Below are 18,112 nucleotides of genomic sequence, written 5' to 3' on the forward strand. Positions count from 1 at the left end.
GCACAAACTGACGTGACCGATCGCTTATTGACCAAAAATCAAAGTACCACCACAAGGCTTTTGTAATGTAAGCGGGGGCATTACAAATGACCTCAATGAACAACTTCCCCCTTTTGGGATTCGACCTCGTGACTCCAGTTTATAGCCATCATTTATGTTCTACCGGACTGATTACCCCAAGTGTATAGCAGTATGTGGACCGAGAGCGCCAATTAACCACATAATACATAGAGATTAAGGTCATCCATTTGAGGTTCATTAAAGAAAAAACAATTCCCCGTCACAAACCGGTCGTATTTTTCTTTTTAATTCCCCTGATCAGGCAGAAAGAATCAATGTGCTTGCGCTTGTAATAATTACAGCTATTGGCAGAAAGCGATTGAAGCGATTTAGGTAACGGGAGCAAATTAGCTCCTCTCTCGGAGCCACCTCACGGAAGACGCCAAGCAATGTCGTAATGACACAATTGTTGGTTCACTCCGGGCTACTTTGGCCTGGGAACACCTGAAGGATTTTTTGGGACGCTGCACAAAAGTGCTTTTATCTCCCTTTCAGATGCACAAATGTATTTGTAATGGAATTGGCCGGGACTTTTGGAAACGTGGACCAAATGCAATGAGCGGGAGGAAATGCAGCTCGAGTGTGCAATTCAAAAGGAGGCTTTAACGGAAATTAGAAACATTCCGCAAATTCTGGAAGAAAAAACAGAAGCAGAACACTCGACGACGTACATAGAAAGCTACTCGTACACGGGCACAGCTGCTGTCCATTTGGAATACGGAAAGTAGTATGAACCGAGGACAAAGTGACGTTACGAACATCAATAAGGAAGAAAAATGGAAAAAAAAATTGAAAACTGCTATACTACAATATAACCATATACAATGGAAACACAAAATTATGCAAAATAAAAAAACAAATTTACAATGGTTCGACATCATTAGTAGTGATGAATAAATGGGCTTTGATAAAGTGTTCTCCGAGCATGCTCGGGTGCTAACCAGGGCTGTGGAGTCGGTAAGCCAACTCTCCGACTCCTCAATTTCCATGACACCGGCTCCGACTCCACAGGCCTGCCAGGGCTGTGGAGTTGATAAGCCAAACCTTGTACTCCGGCTCCTCAATTTCCATGACTCCGACTCCACCAAAATGGAATTTGACTCCACAGCCCAGGTGCTAACTCAGTGTCTTCGGGGTGTTCGACAAAGATGCTCGAGTCCCCGCGGCTGTATGTCTCGCAGCTTTTAGGCTAGTTTCACACTAGCGTTTGCGGGCGTAGCTCAGGGCCGCCGCTAAGCCCTGCCCCCGGCCGCACCCCCTCCTCCAATCACATGACTGTGCATGCGATAAGCGTACCCTTTACTTAGCATTGGGTGCGCTGGTCTGATTTTGCTGGAGCTGCGCCCTTTTGGCGCTGCGCCCAGCGAACAAAAACGCGCTGTGTTGCAATTTTGTGTGCTGGGCGCAGCGCCAGCAAAATCAGACCAGCGCACGATCAGCGCACCCAACGCTAAGTATAGGGTACGCTGATCGCATGCACAGTCATGCGATCGGTGGAGGAGATGCCCGGAGGGGGCGCGGCCGGGGCTTAGCGGCGGCCCTGCGCCCGCAAACGCTAGTGTGAAACTAGCCTTAGACAGTCACAACACATGCAGCGGTTTCCTGTTTGTTAGCCAACCCCCGCATGCTGTCGATCAGCCGCGAGACATGCAGCAGCAGGGAGTCGAACATATTTCTCCAGCACACCGATGACACTCCGTTAGCTCCTGAGCATGCTCAGATAACACCTTAATCGAACACGTTTGCTCATCACTAATCATTAGATGTTTTTGCTAAAAGGGAACCAGAAAATGTTTTATTATGTAAATCAGATTTTAGTTAAAGGGAACTTAACGACAGCATTCTACTAAGTAAAGTACAGACAGGGCCATATTGGCCCTGTCATACTGATTAAAATGATAGCTCAGGTGAATAAATCAGCTTTGTAGATTTTCTTTAATCCGTGTTTGAAGTTTCCTTGTATCGATATCTTTGGGCATGGGGGCGAGACTGTGGGCGGGGTCTTTAGGTTTGTTCCCTCCCCTCCAATGTTTTGGGGTGTCTCTATTAAAAATTTTGTGCAGACACCGTCCTAGCCGCAGGCGGCACCTGCACAGATTGATCACTTGGAAGTCTTCAGGAAAATGGCGCCGGTGGCTGTGCATGGGTAGATTGCTCAGTGTCATTGGCGCCATTTTACTGAAAATCATCTTTAGATCAATTCTGGACAAGCGTCGCCTGCGGCTAGGATGAAATTTTAAATGAAGAATAGACACCCAGATACAGAGGAAAGGAGGGAACAAAACTAAAGACCCCGCCCACAGTCCCGCCCAGAGATCCCTACAAATGCACAAAGATATGGATACAAGGAAACTTCAAACAAGAATTAAAGAAAATCTGCAAAACCAAGTTCACCTGAGATATCATTTTAATCAGTAGGAGAGCGTCAATACGGCCCTTATATATAACAAGGAGAAACAGAAACAGAGTCAATTTAAGCCAACGAAAGTTAAATATGGTGCTCACAGCAAGCTGGCACTGACAACCATAGAGGTCTCCAGGAGTCCTCTGGTTGTCATGCCAACAAACCGGTGACCCGCGATCACATGACGGGGGTCACCGGTGGGTGGAAGCACAAGTTAAATGCCGCTGTCAGCGGCATTAACCAGGTTAACAGCCGCGGGTGGAATCACATGCGCCGTGAAAGATATAGGCTCACTGCCGGAGCCCACATCAAAGAGAGGGAGTCCGATGTCGGCGTACTATTACGCCTGACGTCGGAAAGGGGTTAACCTTTTCATTCTGGCAATTAGACATAATATTAGTCTCTCACCTCCTGTTCTTTTTCAGCAGCCACATGGACATTAGCAGCAATAGACCTGCTCTGTATCTATTAGTTTGTATAGGAGTAATAACTGCGCATGCCGTAAGGAGGTGAGCTGTGACATCACCTATTGTAAATGGTGGATCTTGTATTATCTACTGTATATAGAGGTGCTATCAGTCATTGTATAAGAGGAGGAGGTGAGCTGTGACATATTGTGACTGGTGGATCCTGTGTTATCGACTGTATATAGAGCCTTTATCTGTCATTGAACAGAAGGAGGAAGAGGTGAGCTGTGATATCAGCTATTGTGAATGGTGGATCCTGTATTATCTACTGTACATAGAGGTGCTATCAGTCATTGTACAGGAGGAGGAGGTGAGCTGCGACATCACCTATTGTGAATGGTGGATCCTATGTTAGCTACTGTATATAGAGGTGTTATCAGTCATTGTACAGGAGGAGAAGGTGAGCTGTGACATATTGTGACTGGTGGATCCTGTGTTAACTACTATATATAGAGGCTTTATCTGTCATTGAACAGTAGGAGGAAAAGGTGGGCTGTGATATCAGCCATTGTGAATGGTGGATCCTGTATTCTCTACATATATAGAGATGTTATCAGTCATTTTACAGGAGGATGATGTGAGCTGTGATTTCACCTATTGTGATTAGTGGATCCTGTGTTATCTACTGAATATAGAGGCGTTATCTGTCATTGTACAGGGGGTGAAGGTGAGTTGTGACATCACCTGCTGTGAATGGTGGATCTTGTGTTATCAGTGACCGTAGAGGAGGTGAGCTGTGACAATCTATTACAAGTAGTGGTTCCTGTGTTATGCGCTGTGTATATATATATATATATATATATATATATATATATATATATATATATATATATATACTCTGATTGTAACCCTGTCTGTGATGTTACTGAGACTTTAGAAAAGTCTTCGGTACAGAGCAGGCAGTATGATTTGAGTATTAAATCGTGATAGGAGGAAAAAAATGTATAATGTCAATAAAAATGTGTCTCTTAATAGGTAGCTTTTTTTTTATTAATATTCCATTTGAATGAACAAACATTTAAGTCATTCAATCTTCGAGCATTGCTTTTAGAAAAAAAGTATGGTGCGAAGGTGGCACTCAACCGTGAGCATTATGGATTTTTAATATTGAAGTATAAACAAGGCATGGATGCAATTTCGGCAAATATATGGATCCATAATCCTGAAAAGTAGAAGCATCTGCCCGTAACCACCCGACATTGGGGCACAGGAGCACATCAACCCTTGTTTCGGAAGTTGGGTGGCTAAATAGTCACTTGCACATTTTACCCGCGATTCTCCGAAGCGAGGTTTATTCATCTCTTTGGCTCAGTGGGATATGTTGACTGAAGCAGAAAATAAAATCCTGCTGTTTTTCAGAACGGCATCTTAATTAAACACCTGTCTTTCCGAGTTCATTTGTAACCGAAAGAAAAAGAACCTACAACAGGTCTACAACATGTGGAGCACGTTACCTTTCGAAGCTTCCGTGCCAAAAAGATTGTCCAAGTCGTCAGACATGTCTTGGCTCCAAGCGTCCTTCACAGCAGACTTGTACACGACCCTGTCATTTAGAGGCTGTTTTGGTCTGAAGTTGTTCCTCAAATAATCCACGGACTTGACGTGGTCCTGCTGCTCCGTGGTAAATATGGAATAGAAAGCTTCCAGCTGAAACCACAAAATTACACAGAAGAGCATTATTTATAGAAGCTCACCATGACTTGGATTCACATGTTCTCCGCCTTGAAAAGCTACATCGAAAATATGTCCACCCGCGGAAAAAAAAAATTCCAAGATGGACCAAAGAATCAGACAAGTCCATAGCCTCAAAAATACTCGCAAATTTAGGACAAGGATAAGAGTTTAGGAGACCGATAAAGTTGGTGGCCCCTGAACTGAAGATACTTTCCCCTATTTTTACACTAAACACATATTCCTAATGTTTCAGGATTTTAGAAATGTTTCTAGGTTGAAAAAAAATAAATAAATAAAAATTGCATTTTGGTAAATTTTTGTCCACCGGTGGGCACTGCCTATAGGAAAATCTCACTTTATTACAGTGCTGGGAAAACGGTGTATAAATTTGTAGTATATGAAACTCTGCAGGAAAATTAATTTTTTTACTGAGAATATTATAAATTTTGTAGTTTTATGATTTGTTTTTTTTCTTTTGAGTACCAACAGTGTAATATGGAAGGAATTTACAAAAACTGGATGCCAAACCAATAGCAAAAATGGACACAGATGAAAAATGGATGAAAAACAGGCTGGTCCATAAGAGAAAAAACCCTGACATCTGAATCAAGCCTAAAGGAGACAATACTTGAAGGAGGCCAATCACTGGATTTTTTTTTTTATTTAAATTGAGCTCCTCATTCTATTGCTCTGCTGATTTTGGAGCAGTTTTTCTTTTTCTTCTGTGCCCTTCTATTTCTAAGTTATGCCCCCCCACCCCACCCCAGTAATAGTGCAAATTTTCCCTTCAACCAACTGGATGTATTCCACATAAATTCTCTGTGGGTGTTTTTCGTTTCTCCTCTGATGCTGGCCAATCAAAATGTGAAAATGCCCACCAGGACGTTCTTGGTTGGTTGAAGGAACAATTTGCACCATTATTATTGGGGGGGTAGAGATGAGTGGACTGCTTGGCGCAATCCTGGTCCAGGTCAGTGCTCTATGGCTGTGGACAGGAGCTGCATGATTCTTCTTACCCTCCCGGATTGCCTACTTGGCTTATGATTAGCCAGGCTGGCGAGATGTAACTAGTGATGAGCGAGCGTGCTCTGATAAGGTGCTATACAAGTGCGCTCGTGTCCTAATCGAGTATTTTCGGCATGCTCGAAAAAGGTGCTCAAGTCACTGCGGCTGTTAGACAATTTCTGCATGTGTTGTTGCAGCTGTTTAACAAATGAGTAATGCCTGCATGTGTTGCAGCTGTTGAACAGCCGTGAAACATGCAGCCGAGGTGGCTCAAGTATTTTTTTTCCCAACATGCTGAAAATACTCGATTAGGAAAAGAGCGTGCTCGGGGATAACACCTTATGCAAGCACACTCGCTCATCACTAGACATAACCTGTGTGCTGCACCCCACACAGATGAAGTCACGCCATGCCAGCAAATTAAACACTGCAGTGGGAACCAGGAAGCTCAGTAAACTTATGTAGCTCCCGCCCGCAGAGAGCAGCTCCCGCCCGCAGAGAGCAGCTCCCGCCCGTAGAGAGCAGCTCCCGCCCGCAGCGAGCAGCTCCTGCCCGCAGCGCACTGACCTGCACAGAGGTTCAGTGTTGCACAAATCAATCCACTCATGTCTACTGGGGGGCATAACTTTGGAATAGCGGGGCACAGAAGAAAAAGAAGAAAAAAAAAACTGTTCCAGAATTAGTGAAGGCGGTACGAAGTTTAAAATAAAAAAAAAAATAACCAGGAAAGATCCTCTTAAAAAGATGGAGACAGATCTCACAAAGTAATAACTGGATTCCAATTTCTATACATACCAACAACTTTGAGTCATTAAGCCCTTCCCCATCCATGTAGAAACAGTTGTACAGGCCCCCAACTTGGTCCAAATTTGCACACCCCCATGATCTGGCCCGCGGACATGTACATCAATGCAAACCCATCAGCGAAAGCTTTACTAAGATTCCACTCATTAGCATACAATCCATTCATCCGTCATGGTGATTGGTGCTTCAGTTTCATTAAGCAAATATTTTAATATTTTAACGTTCTTGATCTGTAATAAAAAAAGCTCATAAAACCAAACCCGTAAATAAAACAACAACATTGGCCAATCAATTCTGCGGCGCCATCAATAATGCAGCAGGAACATCTGGCAAATTCACTTTATATATAGAAAAAAAAGATCCGCGGTGTCGGTTTTGCACCTTTCTGTGCTCGCATGATTTGCGTTGTGACTTTCAGCCTCTCCTGATAAAACATCGAGCCAAATAAACAGATGGAGCTGTACAATCATGTAAGAACATGCAGAATTAAAATCTGGCCGCCTACATACAGGTGATGTGGACACTATCTGAAAACCAGAACCAGCACTCTGCCAGCAGGCGGATGAACAGACGTCAGACGATAGCTCCATCAGTTAAAGGGATACTAAACAGAAATGAAAGAGAAAGAGCAAAAATAGGAACCAAAATCTGCCAGAGAAATGGGTGTCTGGCACTTTGGTTCGTTGATAAGGACGGTGACAAATCAGATCAAAATAAGATCAATAGAACATGGCACAAAAAAAGGTGCCCCACTCTGCATGAGAATAAGATGGCAGTTTTTGGATTTCTGCCCCTTTTTCCATCTCTCTCGAATCAAAATCTGCCACTAGATTTCACAATAAAAGCTGCAAACATTATTAAAGCTTGGGTTTCATTGAAAATGTTGCATGGTTTAGCTTCTACAAGCTCTTTGTTAACATTCACAATGCTGGCTGCAGAATGAGTTAACTGAGAATCCATCACTGAACCGATTTTGAGAGGGAGTTTGTAAAGGTATTGGCTTAGTTTCCCCCCCCCACAAAGGTGATCAAAAACTGCTTCAGGAATAACTAAAAAAAAAAAAAAGTTTTTTTGTCTTCTTTTGGCTATGTACGCCCAGAGATTTTCGAGGAGTTTTTGGAGTGGTAACTGACCAGAAACGCTTTAAACTTCTAAACTATTCGAAACCTCTGAGTGCACACAATCTTTGATCATTCCGACTAGACCGGCCACATTCCAACTAGACGTGTCCAGGCTTGCTCGATGTACTTGTATCGAGCGGATCCACCCATGTCCAGTTGGCAAGTGACCAAATCTATGGAAATGAGATATTTGCCGTCATGTGACTTCCTGCCACCAGCACTTAAGAATCACAACAGTGCACAGTGTGCGTTCTGCAGACATATAGAAGGGTTGTCCAGGCTTGGGGCTCAAGTCTGCAGTCACTAACAGCATTGAGGAAATGTCACTAGTAATGTAAAATCTGCATCAGGAAAACAATCGCCTGCAATTGCCTCAGCTGTCTGCTTTAGCAAGGCTGGTTGTCAAAAATAGGGGGACCCCACACCGTTTTTTTTTTTTAAATTATTTTTATTTACATTACTAAACAAACAACGTGGGGGACCCCTATTCTTGATAACCAGCCTTGCGAAAGCTGACAGCTGAGGGTTGCAGCCTCCAGCTTTGAGTTTTGCCTGGCTGGTTATCAAAAATACAAGGAAACCAACGCCGTTATTTTTTTAAATTATTTATTTACAGCGCAGGCACCGGCTGATGGATACTCCCATCAGCAGCTCCTGGTCTCACTATTATTAGGGGCAGCAGGTTTCGGAAGATGGGAGCAGCAGTCCCATCAGCCGACTCCAGCGACCGAAACTAAACGTTATACCTCCGATCACAGTTGCCCGCTCACGCTGTCATTTGACAGTGCGGGAACCGCGGCTGTCTGATCGGCGGTAATAATTTTACCGCCGATAAGAAGCAGCGTTTGCCGCGCCGTCATGCCCATGACAGCGCAATAAACACCCGGTGTTCAGGGGACCGAACCCGAACAGTAACACGGACTTCCTGGTCCTGGTGAAGTCTGTTTGGTGTCCATGCCCGAACAGTAGGTGTTCGGTACGGACGCCGAACTTTACTGTTTGGGTTTGCCCATCTCTAGTCATCAATGAAAAAGTAGTGGACAACCTCTTTAATAACGTATGTAGGTTGTATCATAAAATCTGATAGCAGATCAGAGAATGTAGAATGCCCTCTGTACAGTTCTGCCTCTTCTTTCCTTAATGCAGCCCCCCGTAGAGAGCGCTTAGAACCTCAGGCTTCCCATATATGACGCTATCCGGGTTTAGGTCCTCATTTTATGTTAGTTTTTGGCTTCACTTAGTCTTCAAAACATTCCATCAGGACAGTATAATATTTTATGGCGAAACACAACCCCTTTGGTGACTTACCTGCTGATACGAGATGGGAACGGGTCTGCTAAATACGACCCACTCCACTATTTCACTACATGGAGGCGTCGTAAGGGATCCGGTATATCGGTAAAAACTACCCAAAGTTCCCGGCAGTAAGTCCCTCAAGATAAATGGATCCAGAAAGGTTTCCTTTTCTGTAAAAAACAAATATATATATATAAAAAAAAACATCAGATAATAAATTTTATTATAAATTTATGTTGCATAGCTTAGTTTTTTGGTGACCACTGGATTTTACCCTTCGGTGTAACCAGTGAGTGTTATACGGATGTCACTACGGTTAATAAATGCAAATATGCAGAGAAATTAGTCACTCTCAGCTGAATAATTGATATCCCTATGGTATGCGCAGCATTTACACGAAAATACAGTTAACCCTGCTTACACCGAGTAGATTTCACGACAGCCTGTACATCATACTGTATGATTAGGACGATGATTAGGACGATCTACTCACAAATCACAGAGAATAATGTATCCACATTGGAAAACTACCGTATTTATTAAGCTGGAACCAATCTCAATCACACCAAGACACACTGGAGCCACACTGATAGGAAGCCCATTAACCTGCGGATCGGTGACTCCCATTTAAAGGGAACGTGCCCTGTTCCGAACTGTAGGTAGCAAGGTGTAGGCGGGAAGGAGAGAAGCAGATTGATGTTAAGTTTTGTAGCAAAAGACTAGATATATCTTGTGTTTTATTCATTAATTTATATTCCATGCAGAGCAGTCCAGTGGGAGGTCCTACATACATAGAAGGCAGGCAAACACCGATTAGGGCCGCCCACTGCACTGCTAAGCATAAAGATGGCAGAATTTAAAGGATTAAAATAGAAGATGGAAATAAAGAGCTTGTCTGAGACCACTATTTTCAGTCTGAGTGCGATCTGACAAAATATTAGATATTCAAACCAATGATATTCTACGGGGTTGTACAGATGTCCAATTTTTTTTCGCTTGGACAGAGCTGGTCTGAAGAAAGAGAAAAAAAAAAAAAGGGAAAAAAAAGGAAAAGTCGCAGCATGCCCGAGTTCGATTCAATTATTAGATCGCACCCGGCCATGCAAGTTGGTGAGTCCATGGAAAAAAAGTTGGACTGCACTCCAATGAAATCTGAGTGCAGTCTAACTTCCAATAACAGAATAGAGATAATGGAGAACCCCCCCCCCCCCCCCAACCTTCTCCTCATCCAAGAAATTCATATTACGCTATAGTCACACTTGGATCAAAACTCTCAGTGTGATTAGCATAATCGACCAGAATATAAGCTTGTGTGACCCTAGCTTTAAAATAGGTCCTCAATATATCGGATCAGCTGTTTCTGAGTCCCACAGCAGCAGTCCCGGCAGTTCTATATACTGTGTAATGGCCGTTCTTGGGTACGGAACCTCAGCCAATATTAAAATGTATGTTAGCTGAGCTGCATTAACAAAGAATGGCCACTAGGCAGAGTATGGAGCTGCAGTGTTCTGGCTCCATTCCGTGGCCACTGGAATTTCACAGCTGATCGGTGGAGATGCTGCATGTTGGACTCCAAGCAATTGTTTATGACCAATCCTAAGGATGGATAATGTTTAGTCATAGAAAAGTCCATTTTCCCCCACATAACAGCTCCTGCTGCTTGATATAATGTCTGAAGATGGAACACATTACTCATTGTGATGGGTTCCTTTTAGTATCCATCAGTAGTTTTTCCTATGCAATCTGAGCACAGTATGATGCAGAAAGCCCAATCCCAGCGATGTGTCACTTTCTGGGCTGTGTTTTGCGATTTCAATAAAATCAGTGATTTATCAGCAAGTGATTATCACTACAGGACTAGGTGTCTTGTGCCTCCTAGTCTAACCACACCCCCGGCACTGATTGGCAGCTGTCAAACATTGTATACAGGAAGCAGCCAATTAGTGGTTTGGGCGGGGTTATAAAGGGCTCAGCATTCTGAGCTCTGCAGCAGAGAAAACTGTGATTCTATCACAACTGTTGCACCTAGTAAACTGAGCGACATATCATTGGAATCGGGGTCTCTGTCCCTACATCAGATTGTATGGCCAAAACCTGCTGACGATTTTATTCAATAGCTGAATCCACTCATTTGTCAAAAATGTTATTGTAAGTTAGATTCTCAGTACACGGTAAAGTTAATGGCCAATCACCAAGGTCTATCATAATGACAAAAAAAAAAAAAAAGGCAGGTCCGGAAAGCCTAGCACAGCACTCCTGAATATCATAAAGAAGCTGACAAATGGCGAGCATCTCCGATAATCAACGAATGGAAGAACTGCCAGATGACAGCTGTTCCGTCCATTCTCTGAAATGAACATGACAACCCTCTGGATCAAAAAAAAAAAATAACGGAAGAGTTGTCAGATGGAGGAGGCTTCCGAGCGGCTTACAAAGGGACACCAACATTATATCATTGTCCTATGATAGACCAAAAAGCATCACAGCTGAGGCAGCCGATCCCAGAGATGGAGACCGCACAAAAGAAATCAATATCCAGTTATTGGGAAGTAAGGTTCTAAAGATTTGCTACAAAACCACATTTTTTCCCAAAGACCAAGACATCTAGAAGAAGAGATTTGCAGGGAATCAAACAGCATTTCTTTGGACATCTTCAGTGAATAACATATTCTGTTCAATTTTTATCTCTGCAAAAGGAAACATGACTGCAATGGTAATAGAGTCAGAAGACAGGCTGTAAACGCCTTGTCAGAGAAGGCGCTGGAAGGATAACACATTAACTCGTAAGCCATTAAAAAAAAAGAGAAAAGTCGACATTTACTCTAGAAGTGCGATGGTGAAAAGGAAATGGCGCAACAGTGAAACACTTAAAAAAGGGGTTATTTCCACTGAACGACACTTGACAATAAAGGTGTGGGATGCACGCTTTCTAAAAGGTACCTAAAGTTGCCAATTTTGGTGGAGTTCTCCTACCATCAAGCCAGCGTGCAAGGTGGCCTCCTAGCAGATAATGTCAGGAGAACAAAGGAATGGGTAGATTGAATTCAAAGGTCCAATCATTTTGTTCTCTGGGGAAATAAGCCACTGCCAGGGATCTGCCAGCAGTTTTTCCCCCACATTTATGTGCATGGGAGACAATGGATAGATGATCAAGAAGAGAAAAGCTGGTAGGAATATTTTATCGACAGATGAGCTTTTAGCATTTATCAAGAAGTGTCCACATTGGTCAAAATGTGGTTGACCCATGAAATGTATTTATGCTTCTGCTTATATATCTTCATCTAATTCTATCGTGCTTTCTAGGCATGATTATCACTGTCACAATTGGGGTTCACCATCTAAATTCCTTATCAGTATGTCTTTGGAGTTTGGGGAGGAACGGGGGAACCCAGAGGAAGCCCACGCAAATACAACATATAAAACTCCTTGTAGATGTTGACCTTGGAGGGATTTGAACCCAGGACCCAAGCAGTGAAAAGGAACAGTGTGAACCACAGAGCCACCGAGATTTTATCATGTGTCCACAGGGAGTGTGTCTTGAGTTTAAGAGGACAAATCCTGCCTGTGAGCTACCCAAGCAGACCATCAATTTAACTAAGATTTGTCTAATGGTCCATATTCCTTGGACAGGCACTGTAGGAAAATTCACCACTTGCTGGTATGTTTCCCAGTTGATCGCAAGGGATTCCAAATATCTGGACGTCTAAGAAGAGACAAAAACAAGAGGTCAGGGCCGGGGAGGGGGTTAGGGTGCTTTGAACTTGGGTAATGACTTGTGTTTCTGAACATAAAGAGATGATCAAAAAGATTCGGAAGGTCCTGGTCTAGTAGCCAAATCCGTAGTCTGTGGCTACCGGATGGGAGCCCTGCGAATCAGCTACCTGCCGAAATCCTCAGCATTTTCACTTCTATAGAGGATACAAGTACAGTTGAACAAGTAATCGTCTGGCCATTTGGTGAAAAAAATTACATTGTTGACGTAGCAAACTAGCCATATATACATTACCTCGTATTTATCAACGGCACCAAAATTTTGGACAAAAAAATTCAAAATGGCCGACTTCTTTCCAAATGATGACAATCTGTCATTGGTTGTGTAGAATGGTTGTTTGTTGTTAAATGTCACCTAATGGAACAAATCGCTTTAGCTGGAGTGTTCAGATTTTCTAAATTTACATGACCACCTTTAGATCCATTGTAAGGGAAGTTTCACCCTCTCCAGACGTATTTCAGGCAAATGTAAATGACTCGTTCAAGCACAATAAAACACATTTGTAAAAACGGTTTTAATACATCCTAAATCCCCCCCAACATTGCATTTTTTTTGAGCTTGTTAAGAAGCATTGTGTAATGTATCCCCCATGTCGAGGTTCTCTGTAGGAGAATTACAAAGCCCGTGTACCAGGAGTAGTACAGAGGAACCTACAGAAGTCCTCACCATATGCCGACAGTATCATTTTTTAATAATTAATTGTTCATCAAAGTGATAGAAGAACAGGAACGCTAAATTCAAAGTTATTCAAATTCCAGCTATGAATAATGGATGATTTTCATATTAAATACACAGTGTATTAAGCAGTCTACATTTCATTTAATTCTGTCCTTTAGTTTAACTATTTGGGAGAACATAATGAATGATGGATGGCAGGAAGCCTGTTTAAAATTCGAGGAGTATGATTCATGTCTGAATTTTGACAATTCGATGTCTGTAGATAAAAAAAAAAAATACCTGGAAGTGGATGAAGTCACTGAAAACTGCTCCGTAAAGTCAGAGTGAGTGTCCCGCCTCCCGTCACTATTACAGATCATTTATAGACTCGCCAATTAAAAGACTTATCAGACAAGTCCTCCAACTTCACTAAATTAGATACAGTAGGAATGTTATGTACTTGCCCTACAGTCATTATCGAATTTTCTCCAGGTTCAATATCATGGGCTAAAAGTCGGAGCTGAGGCTTTCCTGAGCTGGAGGCAAATTCGCAGTTTGTTGAACTCGTCTCCAATCTAAAAAGTCGTGCTGCCCTCCAACAAATTCCCCTCTTCCTCGTTATGCCTAGGCGACTGCTGCCCAGTTGGCAACGCTCATGTGGCCCAAGGCAAATTTACATGGCACAACTGTCCTCCCCGAGAAAATGTCTAGGCAAGAGCTACAAAATTACAGCCTGTTGTAAGGGAACTGTGATATAGTTGAGGTGTGTGTGCGTATGTGCATGCATACAAGTGCACGTATGCAAACACGTGCATATGCATGTGTGTGTATAAAATATATATATATATATATATATATATATATATATATATATATATATATATATATATATATATACACACACACACACACACACACACACAATATAATATACACAGTGGGTTCGTAAAGTATTCAGACGACTTTAAATTTGTCACTCTTTGTTTCATTGCAGCCATGCGATAAATTCAAAACAAGTTAATTTTTTTCTCGTTATCCCCTTCCCGACCAATGACGCCACATAGGCGTTATGAAAACTGGTGCCAATCTGACCAGTGACGCCTATGTGGTGTCATGACTTTAAAGCCCCCCTGCGGGTCAGGTGACCTAGGTCACTGAAAGGTCACCCGACCCGCAGATACATGGGGCTTTGTTCTTCACCCTAGGGGGCGTGGCTTCGCCCCCACGTGACTACGATCGCTCTGATTGGCTGTTTCAGTTTTAACAGCCATTCAGAGCGATAGTAATATTTCATCAATGAAAATTGATGAAATATTACAATCCAGCCATGTCCGACGCTGCTGTAGCATTGGACATGGCTGGTGACAGCAATCCGACCCCCCCACCCGTTAACGGGGGCGATCTGCCCCCCGCCACTGAATGAGAGGCAATGTGCCACCGCTGTCATCATCTCCCCCCCCCCCCCGCCTTCCCTCCGCTCCCCCCGACTTCCGATCGCCCCTCCTCTCCGCCCCCGGTACTCACCGAGTGCCGTTATGGCTCCCGGTGTCCCGCAGTCCCGGACTATGGGCGCCGCCATATTGGAAAATGGCAGGCGCATGCGCAGTGCACCCGCTGGCTGCAATTTCCCTTCATTCATTTTGATCACTTTGATAAACTCACAGTGATCAAAATAGAATGAAAAGTAAACAAAACTCCCGTTTATCACCCCCATAGGCAGGATCAACTAATAAAATAAAGAAATTATTTTTATTTTTCCGTTAGGGTTAGAAAGAGGGTTAGGGTTGGAATTAGGGTTAGGGTTGGAATTAGGGTTAGGGTTGGAATTAGGGTTAGGGTTGGAATTAGGGTTGTGGTTAGGGTTATGGTTAGGGTTGGGATTAGGGATGTGTTGGGGCTAGGGTTGAAGTTAGAATTGTGGGGTTTCCAGTGTTTAGGCACATCAGGGGGTCTCCAAACGCGACATGGTGCAACCATTGATTCCAGCCAATTTTGCATTCAAAAAGTTAAACGGTGCTCCCTCCCTTCCAGGCCCCGACGTGTGCCCAACATATGGGGTATCAGCGTACTCAGGAAAAATTGCACAACAACTTTTGGGGTCTAATTTCTCCTGGTACCCTTGGGAATATAAAAAATTGGGGGCTAAAAATATTTTTGTGGAAAAAATTTTTTTTTTATTTTCACGTCTCTGCTTTATAAACTTCTGTGAAGCACTTGGGGGTTCAAAGTGCTCACCAGGCATCTAGATAAGTTCCTTGGAAGGTCTAGTTTCCAAAATGGGGTCACTTGTGGGGGGTTTCTATTGTTTAGGTACATCAGGGGCTCTGCAAACGTAACGACGACCGCAGACCATTCCATCAAAGTCTGCATTTCAAAACGTCACTACTTCCATTCCGAGCCCTTACGTGTGCCCAAACAATGGTTCCTCCCATATATGGGGCACCAGCGTACTCAGGACAAACTGTACAACTCTTGGGGTCCAATTTATCCTGCTACCCTTGTGAAAATAAAAAATTGCTGGCTGAAAATCATTTTTTTGAGGAAAAATTTTTTTTTTTTATTTTCACAGCTCTGCGTTATAAACTTCTGTGAAGCCCTTGGGGGCTCAAGGTGCTCACCACACATCTAGATAAGTTCCTTGGGGGTCTAGTTTCCAAAATGGGGTCATTTGTGGGGAGTTCCACAGTTTAGGTACATCAGGGGCTCTGCAAATGTTACATGATGCCCGCAGACCATTCCATCAAAGTCAGCATTTCATAACGTCACTACTTCCCTTCCGAGCCCCGACGTGTACCCAAACAGTGGTCCCCACCCACATATGGGGTACCAGCGTACTCAGGACAAACTGAACAACAACTTTTGGGGTCCAATTTATCCTGCTACCCTTGTGAAAAAAAAATGCTGGCTAAAAATCTTTTTTTTTTTGAGGAAAAAAAATATTTTTATTTTCACGGCTCTGCGTCATATCGCTGGTCGGGATCGCTGGTGCATCACCAAGTGTGACAATACTTTAAGTGTGACAAGAATAGGAGATCAGGACGGGGTCAACACTTTCACACAACTGTATACACACACACGTCAACATTTATTATATGATCAGTACCCTTTAAAGTTGTCAAAAAAATTTTTTTATTATTATAGATTTCTCCTATTGTGCCTTTAAGGCCCGTTTCACACTTCCGGTTTTTGGCGTCAGTCAAACTCCGCCAAGGTGTTGAAAAACGGATCCGTTACATATTTGGAAAAAACTGATGCACTGGATCCATTTTTTTGACGGATCCGTCACAGCAGTTAGTGTAAAAAACTTAAAGCTACAGAATTCGAGAGAGAGATCGAGAGATAGAGATAGAGAGGAAAAACGGAATCAGTTGACGGATCCGCCGCCCATAGGCGTCTATTATACCAGGCAATGGATCCATCACCAGCCGTCTTTTCGACGCAGACAAAAAACGTTCCTAGGGACGTTTTTTTCTGGCTGATGGACGCCAATTTTATGACGGATCTGTCGCATGACAGACCCAACGGAAGGCCATCCGTCACAATCCGCCGCCAGTACAAGTCTATGGGGAAAAAGACGGATCCGCCAGGCAAATCCGTCAGATCCGATTTTTTCCCCCAAACAGTGGATTTTGCCTGACTCCAAAAAACGGAAGTGTGAAACAGGCCTAACACTCACAGCGTCAACATTTATGGTATTCGGGAGGTGGGCTCAGCTAAAAGGAGTCCACAAAATGAGTTTTGGTCCCAAGTACTCTAATACTATAGTGCTGAGAAGACCGTCTGTAACTAGGAGGATGATTGGTCGTAGTGTGTACTCACTTTTGTATCACTTCAGGTCCTAACTGAGCTGTGCCCATGATAAAAAAAAAATAGATATATCTGGAGCAAACCAGAAGCACAATCATAGGTAGGTTTTAACATGCTAATGAATTAAGAAAAATGCTAACTTGTTATGACCGCTCATGAAGTGCGGAGTTGATACCAAAGTTTTCACAGCTTCGCTTTATCACTTGTTTAATTCTCCAAGAGGAAACACAAATAGAGACTGAAGGGAAAACGTAAAACGAGTGAGAAGGGCAGAGATTTATACTGGTGGCGTCCGGAATCAAACGCTGCGCTACACACGGATGAGTGATGGACACAAGGTTATAGGGAGTCTGTCAGCAGAAAATGACTGCTCAAACCAAGCACAGCAGCATGTAGGCGACGCGGCCAGAACAACAATTTTATCTTTAGTGTCAAGAAATTTTGGTGATTTTTTTAAGTTACATGTCAATATGTATCCAAAAATATTAAATAAGTCAGTTTACGCCCTGACGACTTTGTCCGACTATTGGCTTACGCTTCTTGTTCTGTAGAAGAGGCAGAATTACAACATTAGGCAACGGCTCTAAAGGTACTGTCACACTTAGCGATGCACCAGCGATCCCGACCAGCGATATGACACGGTCAGGATCGCTGGTGCATCGCTAGGTGGTCGCTAGTGAGCTGCCACACAGGCAGATCTCACCAGCGACATCGCAGGGGTCGCTACTTACCTGTCAGACGCGGCGATCCTGACTTCCTCCCGCCCGTGTCCACGTGTCGCTCGTCTCCACAACAGGAAGCTGACGACGAGAAATGGTCCAGGACGTTCTCGCGCGATCAGCGATAATCAGCGGGGGAGCGGTCGGAGGCAAGTATCAGACATAGCGATATAACGTTCCAAAAACCAGTGACGTTATAGCGATATCGCTTAGTGTGACAGGCCCTTAAGTATGATCGATAACACAGAATCCACCATTCATAAAACGTAACGCTCACAGCTGACCTTCTCCCCCTCCTGCACAATGACTGATAACTCCTCTATACA

General features: G+C 43.4%; 1 protein-coding gene across 2 annotated transcripts in view; it reads right to left on the minus strand.

Moving 5' to 3' along the window:
- PTPRG (protein tyrosine phosphatase receptor type G) overlaps window positions 1-18,112 on the minus strand; it is a 583,893-nt gene that overhangs the window by 178,173 nt on the left and 387,608 nt on the right. For both annotated transcript variants that reach the window (XM_073569806.1, XM_073569808.1), the window contains exons 7-8: window positions 8,844-9,001; window positions 4,386-4,578 (exon numbers count right to left, since the gene is read on the minus strand). In XM_073569806.1, the coding sequence (XP_073425907.1) occupies window positions 4,386-4,578; window positions 8,844-9,001 (351 nt within the window). The remainder of the gene's footprint in view (window positions 1-4,385; window positions 4,579-8,843; window positions 9,002-18,112) is intronic.

Source organism: Dendrobates tinctorius, unplaced genomic scaffold (assembly GCF_039654945.1).
Source record: "Dendrobates tinctorius isolate UK_male_01 unplaced genomic scaffold, ASM3965494v1 ptg000027l, whole genome shotgun sequence".
Taxonomy (NCBI): Eukaryota; Metazoa; Chordata; class Amphibia; order Anura; family Dendrobatidae; genus Dendrobates; species Dendrobates tinctorius.